Below are 13,602 nucleotides of genomic sequence, written 5' to 3'. Positions count from 1 at the left end.
TGCGTAAAGCCCGGTTAGTGCCCTTTGTTCGTTTTTCCTTTGGCGGGCTTCAGTACTGAAACCTGCCTCTGGCTCCAGTGCGTCTGGAAGGGCAGGAAGTGAGGGAGGTTCCTGAAACTCTCCTGTCCTTTGTCTTTAGGAATGCCTGAATGCACTTGGTCCTGATTGGCTTGGGTGGCTGTCCCTGGTTCTTGGAACATGAATGTTCCCAGTAGCAAGAGGGGGGTCACTAAGGTCTAGTGTCCAACAGGCAGGTCAGGATAGTTCTTAAGGAGCAAAAGTCAGAGTTCCTAAGGAAGACTGTTAGAACAAGTAAGTACTTTAAAGTTAGTTGAGGGTCCAGGGGCTTCAGGGGAGGATTCCAGAAGGGGCCTTGGTGCACTGAACGAGAGGCCTCCCAATCACAGTAAACACCCCAAAACTACACAGGACTCACAAGAGACTTAAGGTAAGTAAATGCCCAAGCCAGCACAATACCTCAGCACAGAAGAAGATTTTGTAGCAGGAGAACTTCAAGATTTGGAGCCAAAAACCCAGTCGTTGAATTCGTTCATTAAGAAGACAGAAGACAGGACACTGGAAAACGTTTGCAGTAAGGATCACAGGGAATGTTCTAGGCAAGGTTTTCCTCATGGCAGGATGTGGCTCTGTGCATTTGGAGCCTTTTTCAGGAGCACAAAAAACAGAATATCGACGGTGGGAGTCTCACTATTTGTCCAGCATTCTGATGAGGGGACTTTCCGGACTGGAATCGTGCCTCTATAGATCCAGCAGGATGCTAACAATTTCAGTGAGATTTGAATTCAGAAGACCGCGCACCGCACAATGGCTCAGGGTCCCAGGGTGTTGCAGCCCCACAAAGTTGCAGCATGGTGTGGGGTGGCTCAAAATGCAGTGGGTCTCACAAGGCTCTGGGTCGAGGTTTTTGGAGTCCCCTGGTCGATTGGAAGGAAGGGATACAGCAGGTTCCGGTTACACAGCATGCTCTCTGGAAATCATGTCAGCTGCAGTTTCTTCATCTTCCTCTTTGGTTTTGGTTCCAGGAGTCGACTAACTCTTCAGCTTCCAGGATCTGACTTTTATGCAGGAACTTAGCCAATTAAATAGCCATGCAACATTCAAACTTAGGGAGTTGGCAATCCTTTCAGGAACGAGTTTGAACTGTATTCTCACAGTCAGGCTGGAAGACAAAGGGCTGCATAGTTTCGAACTCCTCCCTCGCTTCCTGCCTTCACAGACACTCTTGAACCTGGACGGGGAGTCCACAGGACTCCTGCCAAAAAATAAAATCACAAAGGAATTCCCCGCTCTGGAGGTCAGGGGAAGGAACAAGAAATGCTACCACATTAATAAAAAGGTTCACTACCACAGCCTTTAAGGGTAGGTTTGTCCTTGTAACATAAAAGTTCCATTTAAAATGAGAAGGTACTCTATCTCCCCAGCACTCCCCATAAGGTGGGGGGTGCTGGTCTCACTCAACAAAATGTAAAAGGGATCCAAATATCCTTTCTATCCTTGGGAACTGTAGGTCTCACAAGGTTAGCCAGACAAAAGTTAAAAGGGAAGCCCCTATGGTAACCCAGCAAAAATACACACGTATTGCCAAAATGTTTTCAAAGAGGATAACTTTTAAAAGACACTATGGATAGTCTTAAAAATTACACCCATAACAAAAAAAAAGGTTACCACTCACAGAGGTAAGGCATAAGGAAAAATAATCCACCAGTAAAAGCAAAACGCTGTGGGGTTAACACAGATCAGGAAGATTTAGCATTGCTATGAAGATCTTACGTAATACTCCCAAACACACAAATCAGCACTCCAGCAACAAATGAGCAGCAAAACATTCTAGATAAGTTTTACCAAGAGTCTCAAAGTACCTTAGCAGTTAAGAAGAAGTTGTAGCACAAAGCTTCCACGATTCAGCAGCAGTAGACCTGGTAACCGTATTCTCGGTCAGGCAGACTGAAGAAGGGACACTGGAGTGGATCTCACATCAGCAGTTGAGTGAAGAGGCTTCAGACAAAGGATTTTGTGCGGCTCTGATTGTGGCACCTTTTGGGAAGCACCGGTGAAGAAAGATTACCGTCTGGCCAATTCATCTTGCTTTCTCTGTCCAGCACTCAGGTGAGGGAACTGCTAGCAGTACAATCTTACTTCTGGAGGTCGGGAAGGAATCCACCAAAGTATTGGTGGTTTGCAGACTGTGCAAGCTACTGCTCGTCGTGGGATGGATTGAAATGCAGGTAGTCACAAAACTGATTGGTCCCACTAGTATAAAGGGGAGAGTCCTCTTCCGAGTTCTCCTGACACTTGGAACAAGGGCGTGGGAGGTCAGACAGCAGCGATTACTCAGAAGGCATCTCTGGTCATCTGGAAGTGGCTGTGGACATCTTCCTCTTCGATCCATCTGTTTCAGAGGTCAGCTTGTCTTCAGCCTTAGGATTCATGCCTATGCAGGAACGGAGACCCCCATGCATCATTCAAACTGTGGGTGGTGGCTGTCCTTGAAGGACAGCCAGCCCCCCAGTTGGAACTGGTTCCAGGCAGGCACACCAGAAGACAAAGCATACCAGTGTTACAGGGTTCACCCCAGTTTCTGGTCCTCACAGAAACATTGGAGCCTTGGCGGGCTTCACAAAGGTTTCCTTCCAAAGGCAAAAGTCAAATCAGGACCTCCTCCACCCAGCACAGCAGAAGAAGGACCAAGAAAGGACATGCAAACAAATGGTGAAAAAAGAAAACAGCCAAAACTTTGGGTCAATGGTGACCTTTCTGTGCATTACCATGGCTGTGAGTGCAGCCTGGAAGTAAAAATTGCCCAAAGGGTAGGTAGGACAAAACCACTGCCACCAGTCTTTCAGGTTAGCCTGTCAGTGTAACCAAAAAGTTACAGGAGCATTGAGAAAGGGGATACTATGTAGCCCCCTCAGCACTCCACATAAGGTGGGGTGTGCTGGTTTCACCTAGGAAAAGAAAGGAAGGATACAAATATCCTCCTGTAACAGAAAATAAAAAGGAAAGCCCAAAGAGCTCCCAGGAACACTGCACAGAGTGCTGTGTGCTACAAATGTCCAATGAAAGAGGCCATAAAACCTAGAGGAAAGTTTAACTCCAAGAAAAGTGTATAAAAAGAAATAAATAATGTATCCCAAAAGACGGAGTAAAAGAATGAGTGAGTGTGCAAAAGGGTTCCCACTCACTCAGGGGAACAGACCAAAAATCTATAAATTCAGCAAAGGTGCTGGGGCCTCTCCTGTCTAGGAGATTATGCACAGAAATGAAAATCTAGGCCTGTGCAAAAACCGCTGTAACAGGGAACATAGTTTTAGAGTGCTGGAAAGTAAATGCAGTGGGGTTAAAAAAGCTAAATCAAAAAATAGATTACTTTTGATTTTTGAGGTTTTACTATTTCTAATGTAATATGTTCCATATGTTTCATTTTCACATTGAACATTTTGCTTCTAAGTTTTGTGTTCTAGGTACTTAATTTTTTCCACATAGAACTGTAACACATTTCTCCCCTTCCAGCAATACACACACACACACCAACAGCTTTTAACTATCACTGTTTGTTGAGACGAATCTGTACCATTGCACACATACCTTTTGCTCGTTAAGGTATCTGGACACTGTATTAGCATCAACAAACTTTGTGGATTCTATGACGTCTTGTCGATGTTTTGTGTCGCCGATCCATTTGACGAGTCCTTGGCACAGTTGTCTGTAGTTTCTCAGCTGCTGGCCTTGCTTTTCCAGCTCCCATGCTCTACAATATAACATTCCAAATTGAGTGGATAAAGCAACAAGTCTAGTATAAAATCCACTAAGTCTTTTCATGATACAGTGGATATGTTGTCATGTTAGATTTCCCGGCGAAGAGGAAATGTATACTGTCCTTTCTTGTGAGGCAAGGCACTGGAGTGGCTTTCCAGCAGAAGACCTTGCAGTCCATTCAGGGAGAGCAAAAGCAGAATCCAGTGTCAAAATGGCAAGGCAAGCCTATTACAGATGTTCACTACCAACTCAAGAGTCATTCCTTTTATGGGTAAAAATATACAATTCATCACCTCAGACTTCTGGGGCAGATCGGCCATAGCGACTGAAAAACTAGATATTCATTACTTTGGGTTTCAACTGTGATGATTTTTGCAATAAGCATTTTCCACCTGAATACGAGTTATGGAGATTTTATTAAGACCCAGACATCATAACCTACTTGGATTACAGGGCGTTTCCTCAGTCTTCACAACTCTCCAATCTGTGGCAGGGGTTATGTCAGGGTGGGGAGGGAGAGATGGAGGGACCCCAGACTGACCAGTCCCTGGCCACAAATGCCATCCATGGGACCAACGTCACATAATTCCTTCCGGTACTCTTTCTGGCCAGTGTTCACTTTTATTGTTTGAGCACAACTTTTCCCACAGGGCACTTGCCAGGAACTAAAACCCTAGACAGAAGCCAGGAGAACTTCAAAAACAGCAAGAGGATAGACTGGGAATTTCCCTACCAAAAAGAAACAAGACACCCTTCACCCGACTTAACAACCCCAGACGAATCCCAGTCATAAGGTGGGCCTATAGAAAACGACTGTGAGGGAAGACTGCAGGGAGACGGTAAAGGCACAGAAAACACCTTCAAAGCAAATTGGCTTTCCTCGGGTGCTGGTGAGTTTTGTTGCGAAAGGGAGAACGAGCAACCTGAGTCCCTGGCTGCTACTACACCAGGCAGCAACCAAAAGCTAGTAAAAGGGCGAAGGGTTTGGAGGTTTTTTTTAAAGCCCCTTGCCCATATAACCCAGGCCCGGGCAAAAAGCAGCCACAGATTGCTTCCTAGAGTCAGCTGAGCACCAGAGCTAATTGAAGTGGGAGACAGAACCAACCAACAGTAACAGTATAAATAGAGACCGAAGGAAAGGCAGAGTGCAGGTGACAGTGGTGAGGTTAGGAATTGGGACGGTAAACAAAGACTAGGCGCATGGAGGAGCAGAGTTGGTGGCAGACTTGGAGCAGAGTGCAGATGTTGTATTTGTGAGAAGTAATGGTGCCACTTGTGTGTGTTGTTGAGGAGGGGGTTGTTAAAGTTGAGTGAGAAAGAAAGATAGACAGGGAAGACGTCTAGAGGGAATTAGAGATTGTGAAGCGGAGGAGACGATAGTGTGTTAAGGTTTAGCTGGAGAAGAGAAGTGTATTGAGGGGTGAGAAGAGGTAAGGAGGGGGAAAGGTGAGTGAAGGGGAGAAATAGAGAGAGAGAGAGAGAGCGCAAGAGAGAGAGAGAGAGAGAGAGAGAGAGAGAGAGAAACACACACACACACACACACGGAGGGCAAAACTGAACCAAATCATTTCCGATTGTCACTTATTCCCATCAAGCCACATTGACAATCCTGTGGAGTGTTCCTATAGGGTATCTATAGAAAATCCCTGGAGGGAGCCAGATCGATAAGACTGTTGCCGTTAAGCCCTACCCTAAGATCGGCTGTTAGATAGTATGGGTTACCCATCACTTGTTGACCACACTGGGATTTAGGGACCCATGGGCTAGGGAGGGGAAGTCCTTGGGAGATGAGCGAAGGACGCCCAATATCTGGCCCCGTTCCAGCCGGGTGCATTCCATCAAACAAACCTACCTGGCTTAATGTTGATCCGTCTGCATGTCTGTTCTTTTTGTTAATTAACATTGTCTTGGTTTACACAGAACACATTCCCATCAAACACAAATTAAAACTAGAACTCCACCCCCTTTGTGATTCTCCCCCTGAAGCCGTCCATCAAATATTTTTCCTAGTTATTGACTAAAATGGAAACATCAATTACATCACAGACAATTCCAAGAACCTGCCACACATGTCAATGAACACTTTAACATTTGCCTGTCTTAAAACTGACCAATCTATCAGTTAGATGATGACAACAGTTGATACATTGTACTCTATTTTTTATGTGAAAAATAAAAACCCTTGAATCTTCCTGGAGAATCTGCATGCTATTAAAGCCATCTGTGACAACGTGCTAGTATGTTTAAGTAGTTATGATAAATTCTTTGGAAGGTGGTCCAATTACTTACCGATAATCATTATTACTCCGAGTCCTTGTCTTCCTCATCAGTGAATACTTGAGGCTCAGTCTCTGGAGAGAGACATTCTCAACTACCCTACCCAAACTATAATCTAGGGAAAAAACCTGTCCTGGACGTAGTCCTTCCACTACGTTTAGTAAAAATATCTAGTATGTGACCATAAAAAGACCACCTCCCCCATCTCGACCTGGTATCAAACTCTTGCTGCATCGAGAGGGAGGGTATGAATGTGACATGGAAGACCAGGACTCCGATTAATGAAGATTACTGGTAACTAATTGGAACATTACCCAGTTGTCGTTGTCCTTCCTCGTCACAGTCTTCCCCTCCCAGGGCCCTGCACAAGCAAAACTCAGGACATCCTGTCCTCACTCTCCTCTCCCCTCCCTCATCGACTTGCACACATGACTCCCTTGGCCCCTCTATCCCCTCCATCCCCTACTGTTAGGGAGAATTCTCAGAAATTTGCTAATTCCCTCCTATTTTAGAGACTCTTGCTGGACTTTAGGACTTTTATTTTCTAACCTGGAGAGAGTGAGACCTTTTTCCACTCTCTCAAGTTTTTGCTTTCTGTGATGTTTCTTTTGACTTTTGAGTCTGACAAATTCCATAGGCATCATCTTTACACTGACACGCAGCACCTTCAGTGCAGTGGCACAGGGAAGTCTCTCAGATTTCCGAAAGGTTTAAATACCTTCTCTTGGTAAAACTATTGCTTACAAGAGCAGTGAAGTGAAATTGACTTTACTTACATTTTTGTAACTTTCTAGACCCAGCACACACTACCTTACAATAGGGTGCGGGAGGGGTTACTTAGTATCCCCTTTTTCTAGTTTCTCATGTAACATGTTTATGTTACCCTTTCTACAATTAATGGCTGGTGGCCGTGGTTTATTTTTTCCTACCATTGTGTGTTTCTACTACGGCCTGAAATTGCAGCTGCACTAAAGCACCCATTTGTCAAAATGGCTCGGTTGTCTTTGTCTGCCATTTTTCTAATTCTGTCTTTGGCGGGATTCACTGGTGAAGCCCACCTCTGGCTCCAGTATGTCTGGCAGGGGCAGGAAGTGAGGGAGGTGCACGTAACTCCCTGTGCTTGTTCCCCTTGGTTACAGGAATGCACCCAAAGGTGACTGACAGCTAGGCTGCAAATGAATGGGAGAAACCTGCATAAAAGTCCGGGCTTTTTGCATGGATGGCAGAGTCGGCCACTGGACGAAGGAATCTAAAGAAGAACTTGGAAGAGACGCCTGCTGCAACTTCTAGACCATTGGTTTGCCCAGTGAAGCCCTGCTGAAGCTCTAAATTCACCTCGACTAGAGAAGCCCTGCTGGACAACTTCTCCCCTTGGGTTGGCGGGACCAATCAACCCCAAAGTGAACTCATCTAGACATCCTCTCTGGGCTGGCTGTACTTCCATTGCTGCTGCTGTAACCAAAGTGCCAGGGAGAGGAACACCAGATTGAGTGCATCGCTTTTAAGTCAAACCGAGCTTTTGGAAGATCCTCCGGACTCCCAGGAAGCAGGACTGATCAAGCCTGAGCCACCTCAACAGAATGTTGGACCCCAGATACAAGGAAAGTCTAGAATGGTATCTGAGAAACCGCGTTGGTGGTATTTGCTGAGATGCGAGGAGCTGAAACCACCAAGTTCCGCTGATTTGAAGTTTGCCCATCGCTGCCGCCGACCTTCCATTCATAGTGCAGGATTCCCCAGATGTCCTCCCTCTTGTCCCCATGACTGAGGGCCAGGAACAACAGGATCTGCAATACTACAACAGGAACAGAAGACAGCTGGATACAGTTTTCTTCTAACCAAAGGTACTGTAAACCTAAGAGGACTTACTTCTTGTTGTGTAGCCTTGCTAGTTCTCAGTCGAGACGTGTCTTGGTTGCTTTTGCAGAGTTGCTTGCAGCTTTGCCCCTCACAGGCCTTCCAGCTTGTGGCTCTACAGTGATTCTAATTTTGCTACAAAGACTAATAAAACATTGGGCAAGACTTTTACTTCCCTGCAAGAAGTGCTTCAGCTCACCTAGACTTTTGTTCAACTAACATTGACTGGCCTGGCTCCCTGAAAGACTCTTCTTCCCTCTGACTTTGTGCTTTACCTTTCCTCCAGGAAAGGGTTACATTTACTTTGCATTAGGGGTTCAAAAGTACTTACCAGCTTCAGAATATTTGTTTGACCATTGCTTTATTCTAAAACCCTATTATTTGACACCAATCTCAGTATTGCGCTAAATGTACCAGTGATATATGAATGTCCACAGTGTCCTAGTTATTTAAGTCACCTCAGGGTGTAGGAAGAATCTGTGTGCCATCCCAAATGGGTACTGATTTAGAGAAACTAAGTGTGTATTTTGAGGTGTATTTTTGTGTTGTGTATATATATTGCTCCCATTCTAAAAGGTGGCTTATTAATTTATTTAACAGTCAGTTGAATAATTGTTTAATGAAGAAACCTTGAGTGTAAGAGTTTATTTGAACACTTGTCATTGTGAATCTCTGTGTAAAAACCCTACTGCTCACATTGACCCCTCTTGAGATAAGCCTGGCTGCTCAGCCACACTACCAACCTGTGTAGTACACACCTATAGCAAAGGTTGGGCTCCCTATTGCCAGGAGGTCAAGGTTGTTGTCTCCCAAAGGGTACTACATACAATCTTGCCTAATGCCTACTCTCCTCCTTCTCACCCACAGCACCAGATGAGGTCACCAAAACTCTTTGTTCTATGAAAATCTCCTCCAAACAGGTGCTTCTCTGTTCCTCTAGAACTATCAAGGACAATATTGCCGCTCTCGCTTCCTCTTTGGCTGGGTTATTAAAGTTACTCACTGTAGTGACTGTAGTACTCATAGTCCCCTTTGCTCCATCCTTGTGGTTGTCCCCAACATGGGGACAGTACCGGAACCTTTGGCAGCGAAATTCCCCTTTAAATTTAGGATAGCGCGCAGGGGCACAACCTCGGGCATGGAACGCCCCGCCGAGAACCCGCCCTCCGGCGCTCACCTTAGTCCCTGTTGAACACATCGAATGCTTTGATACCTGGCTACTCATATTACCTATAAACCACTGGCATATTAGCGGGGGAAGGCGGGTGGGATGCATGCAGAAAAGGGGACTTTGAACTACGAGTACTCCAATCATGTCTTTTGAATATACTCTGGATGTAGCTCCCTGTAACAAGAGGCAAGTTTTTCCCCAGACTATACAACCTGTACCTATCACGTCTATTGAATATACTCTGGATGTAGCTCCCCGTTACAAGAGGCGAGCTTTTCCCAGACTAAACATTCTGCACTGATGTCTTTGTGTGTATTCTGGAAGCAACTCCCTGCAACAAGGCAATATCTTCCTAGATTGTATACTGCTCACGGACCAGGTCCTATCCTGGTTTGTAACCACTGTAAGCACTTCCTGTAACCAAATTCTTAAGTTAAAGCGCCTAGATGCCTTTGGGTTTTGGGGGCTATACAAATGGCAAAATAAAGAACAAGTTACTTACCTGTAACTGTTGTTCTCCAGCATGGGTCTGGCATGGATTCACATGCTCATGAATATTCCCCGTCAGGCTGGGAATCCTCGGTAAAGAAAAAAAATCAGTTTTGTTTCTGAACTGTCTTTCTCCTAATAACCAATCACTGGTCTCTGGGTCATACTGCCCCCAGCCAATGACTGCCCTCTACCTAAGCCCATCCTATGGCAACCATCTTCAGATTTGGTAGCACGTAAAGTGGCAGTAGGACCAAGTGAAGAGCCGCAGAGGGGTAGGAGGGAGGGTTCGCATGTGAATCCATGCCAGACCCATGCTGGTGAACAAGAGTTACAGGTAAGTAACTTGTTCCTTCTCCAGCATGGGGTCTGGCATGGATTCACATGCTCATGAATACAAGAATAAATAGCAGTACACACATGCACAACCACGGGAGGTGACAAAGCTCAACTTTAAGCATTTCATCACTCAACATTAAGCATTTCTTACCTCCTCACCAGGCCCACCTTCAGGCGAACAGGTTGCGCAGCACTGCCTGGCCGAATCTGGACTCCTCCCTGGTATCCCGGTCGCCGCAGTAGAATCTCGTGAAGGTGTGTGTCAACCTCCACGTAGCAGCCCTGCAGATGTCCAGCAGGGGCACACCAGATAGGAACGCCGTGGTAGCAGCGATCGCTCTGGTCGAATGGGCTCTCGGGCGGCCGGGCAACGGTTGGTTTGCCAACCAGTGACAGTGCATGATGCAGCCGGAGAGCCATCTGGAAATGGAAGCCTTCGAGAGGGCTTTAGCTTGGTTCACAGGTCCAAAGTTCACAAACATCTGTGATGTCTTCCGAAAACTCTGTGCGGTCCACGTAGAACTTCAGCGCTCTAGCTACATCCAGCGAGTGCAAAGTCCTCTCGGCCGGCGACGAAGGAGACGGGAAGAAAACAGGTAACACCAAGGGCTCGTTGAGGTGGAAGTCCGACGGCACCTTGGGCATGAAGGAGGGGTGCGTCCTCAGCACCACTCTCATCTCATGGAATGTCAGGTATGGGGCTTTACAAGAGAGGGCCTGGATCTCTCCCACTCGTCGTGCGGAGGTGATGGCCACAAGAAACACTGCTTTCCACGACAGGAACTTCAACAGTGCCGAATGCAGAGGCTCGAATGGCAGCCCCATGAGCCTGGTCAGCACCACGTTGTGTTCCCACCCCGGGGCCGGAGCCTTCACCGGCGGGAAGGATCGGAACAGTCCCTTCATGAACTCCTTCACCAGGCGATGGGACCACAGGAACGAGCGCCCCAGAGTTCTGGTGTAGCGGGAGATAGCCGCTAAATGGATCTTGATGGACGCATGGGACAGCCCCGCCTTGGCCAGCGATAGCAAGTACGGCAGCACTTGAGGGGCCATAATCCACAGAGGGTTAATCTTCTGTGCACGGCACCAGACAGAGAACCTCTTCCATTTGTGTCCGTAGCACTTTAGAGTTGAGGACACCCTGGCCTTTGCAAGCACCTCCTTGCAGTCCGCCGGGATGTCGTCCCTCCAAACTCCAGTGCTGCAGGAGCCAGGCCTGCAGGTTCAGCGACCCCGGGTCGTGGTGGAGGATGGTGCCTCCTTCTCTGGAGAGGAGATCCGCGTCCGCCGGCAGTTTGACTGGGGGGGACGTGGACATGTTCAGAAGGTCCGGGATCCATATCTGTCTCGGCCACGCCGGTGCGACTAGGATCATCCTGCACCAGGACTGTGAGTTGGTTGATGAGTCGCAAAGGCAACGTCTGAACGCATAGAGGAACAGGCCGTCCCAGGGGAACGAGAAGGCATCGCCCATGCTCCCCGGCTGGGAAACCTGCTGGTGAACCTCCGGCACTTGGCGTTCGTCGCCCTCGCGAGTAAGTCGATCTGTGGATTGCCCCATTGTTGGAATAGCAGATCCACTTAATCCTGCCGCAGTTCCCACTCGTGGCACGACAATAGTTCCCTGCTGAGTGAGTTGGCGATGGGGTTCTTTATTCCTGCCAGGTGGAAGGGTACCAGAAACATCCCTTGGGCGACGGCCCAATGCCACAGATCCTGGGCCTCCTTGGATAGGGCTGGGGATCTGGTGCCTCCCTGCTTCAGGATGTAGAACATTGTGGTGGTGTTGTCGGTGAAGATCCTCACCACCTTGCCCTTGAGGGATGGAAGGAACGACCTGAGGGCCCAGAACACGGCTCGGAGCTCCAGGACGATGTGTAGCGACTTCTCCTCCAGGAGCCAAAGGCCTCTTGCATGGAGATCTCCGGTGTGCGCTCCCCATCCCTCCAGGGAGGCATCCGTCGTCACTGTCCTGGTGTGCGGGGGTCTGGAAGCCCATCCCCGCCGCGAGATGTGCGCGGGTGCCCCCCCCACCGGATCGCTTGGCGGAAGGTCTCGTTGAGCGAGATCCTGTCTTTGAAGCTGCCCGCCGCTTGCATCCAACGGGCGTCGAGGAACTCTTACAGTGGACGCATCCACAGCCTGCACAGGCACACGAGGTAGATGCAGTGACATTATGCTGAGGAGGGACTTGTTGTACCTCACCCTGGCCACGTCCATGGCCTACAGTCGTTGCACCTTGCCCAGGATGGCCTTCGTCCTTTCCTCCAATGGAGAGGCCAATCGCGCCACTGTGTCGAGCCTGGCTCCCAGAAACAGTGAAACTTGTGACGGGACCAAGTGGGATTTCGCATAGTTGATGGAAAATCCCAGATGCGTGAGCAGCTGGATGGTCTTCGCTGTGTGTCCGACGGCGAGTTCTCTTGTCCTTGCTCGCATGAGCCAATCGTCCAGGTAGGGGTAGACGTGGATCCCCTGCAGGCCCAGGCGCGCCGCTACTGGTGCTAGTCACTTGGTGAATACCCTGGGCACCGACTTCAATCCGATGGGGGAGGGCCTCAACTGGTAGTGCTGTCCTCGGACTATGAATCTGAGGAATATTCGATGTCTTCTTGGAATCGGGATGTGGAAGTAAGCATCCTCCAAGTCCAGCGACGATAGGAAGTCGCCCTCCTCCAGCTGTCCCAGCACGTGCTGGAGAGTGACCATCCAGAACAATTGGGACTTACGAGGAAGTATCGTGAGTACACTCCAGAACCCCAGAGCCTCTTTGGGACGAGCTCGATGGCTCCTTTCTTCAGCATCGCCCTTACTTCCAGCAGCAGTTGATGGATATGGTTTTCCTTCTTGGCCACAGGAGGAATGCAGGGGCACTTTAGAAACTTGAGTGTGCCCGCGGGCCAGGGTATCCAGCACCCATCGGTCGGTGGAGATGGACTCCCACACGCTGCCGAACTTCGCCAGCCGGCCTCCCACTGGCGTGCTCAGGTGGGGGCCCGACACTACGGCCGGTTCAGTCCTGCTTGGTAGTGGCCTTGCCGCCTTCGCCTCCTTGACGACAGAGATCCTCCTGACTTGCCGCATCCTCTGTAGGCCTCCTGCGATGAGGAGCGGGCCGCCTGGCGGTACGTCGAGGAGCCGCCGCTGAATCCTTTGGAGGCACCTTGCTTGCCTCCGGAGTTCCAAAAGTGCAGCCGTCGTCGTTGCAATACTCCCAAGGCCCGCGCTGTTTCCGTGTCGGCCTTGATGGCCTGAAGTGACTTGTCCACTGTCTTGCCAAGCAAGTTGTTTCCGTCGATAGCCATGTCCAAAACTCTGGTTTGCACGTCCTGGCGGAAATCGGTTGCCTTGAGCCAACCACGCCGGCGAAGGCAAACACTGTTGCCCATCTGGCAGAAGCCGGTGTCAGCAATGTCCGTGGCCACCATTATGGCATGGTCTGATGCCACCTCGCCTTCCTGCAGTATCTCCAGGGCCTAAGCCCTCTTGTCATCCGGGAGAAAGTCCAGCAGAGGAGCGATCTTAAACCACAGCTCCCTGTCGTACCGGGCCACAATCGCGAGGGCGCTGGCTGCTTTAATAGTCGTCGCCGCCGACGAGATGACCAGTCGTCCCATGGCATCCAATGTCTTCCCTTCGTCGTCCAGCGGGGAGTTCGAAGTTGAAGCCGTCGCCCCTGCTGCTTTCTT

The 13,602-nt window shown here is 48.9% G+C and overlaps 1 protein-coding gene across 3 annotated transcripts in view; it reads right to left on the bottom strand.

Moving 5' to 3' along the window:
- The window catches only part of DSP (desmoplakin), a 372,480-nt gene that overhangs the window by 149,016 nt on the left and 209,862 nt on the right, over positions 1-13,602 (bottom strand). For all 3 annotated transcript variants that reach the window (XM_069613475.1, XM_069613476.1, XM_069613477.1), the window contains exon 19: positions 3,607-3,769. In XM_069613475.1, the coding sequence (XP_069469576.1) occupies positions 3,607-3,769 (163 nt within the window). The remainder of the gene's footprint in view (positions 1-3,606; positions 3,770-13,602) is intronic.

Source organism: Ambystoma mexicanum, chromosome 5p (assembly GCF_040938575.1).
Source record: "Ambystoma mexicanum isolate Mex_15411 chromosome 5p, UKY_AmexF1_1, whole genome shotgun sequence".
NCBI lineage: Eukaryota > Metazoa > Chordata > Amphibia > Caudata > Ambystomatidae > Ambystoma > Ambystoma mexicanum.
Note: the sequence above shows the minus strand (reverse complement) of the source record. Positions and strands in the feature narration are given on the sequence as shown.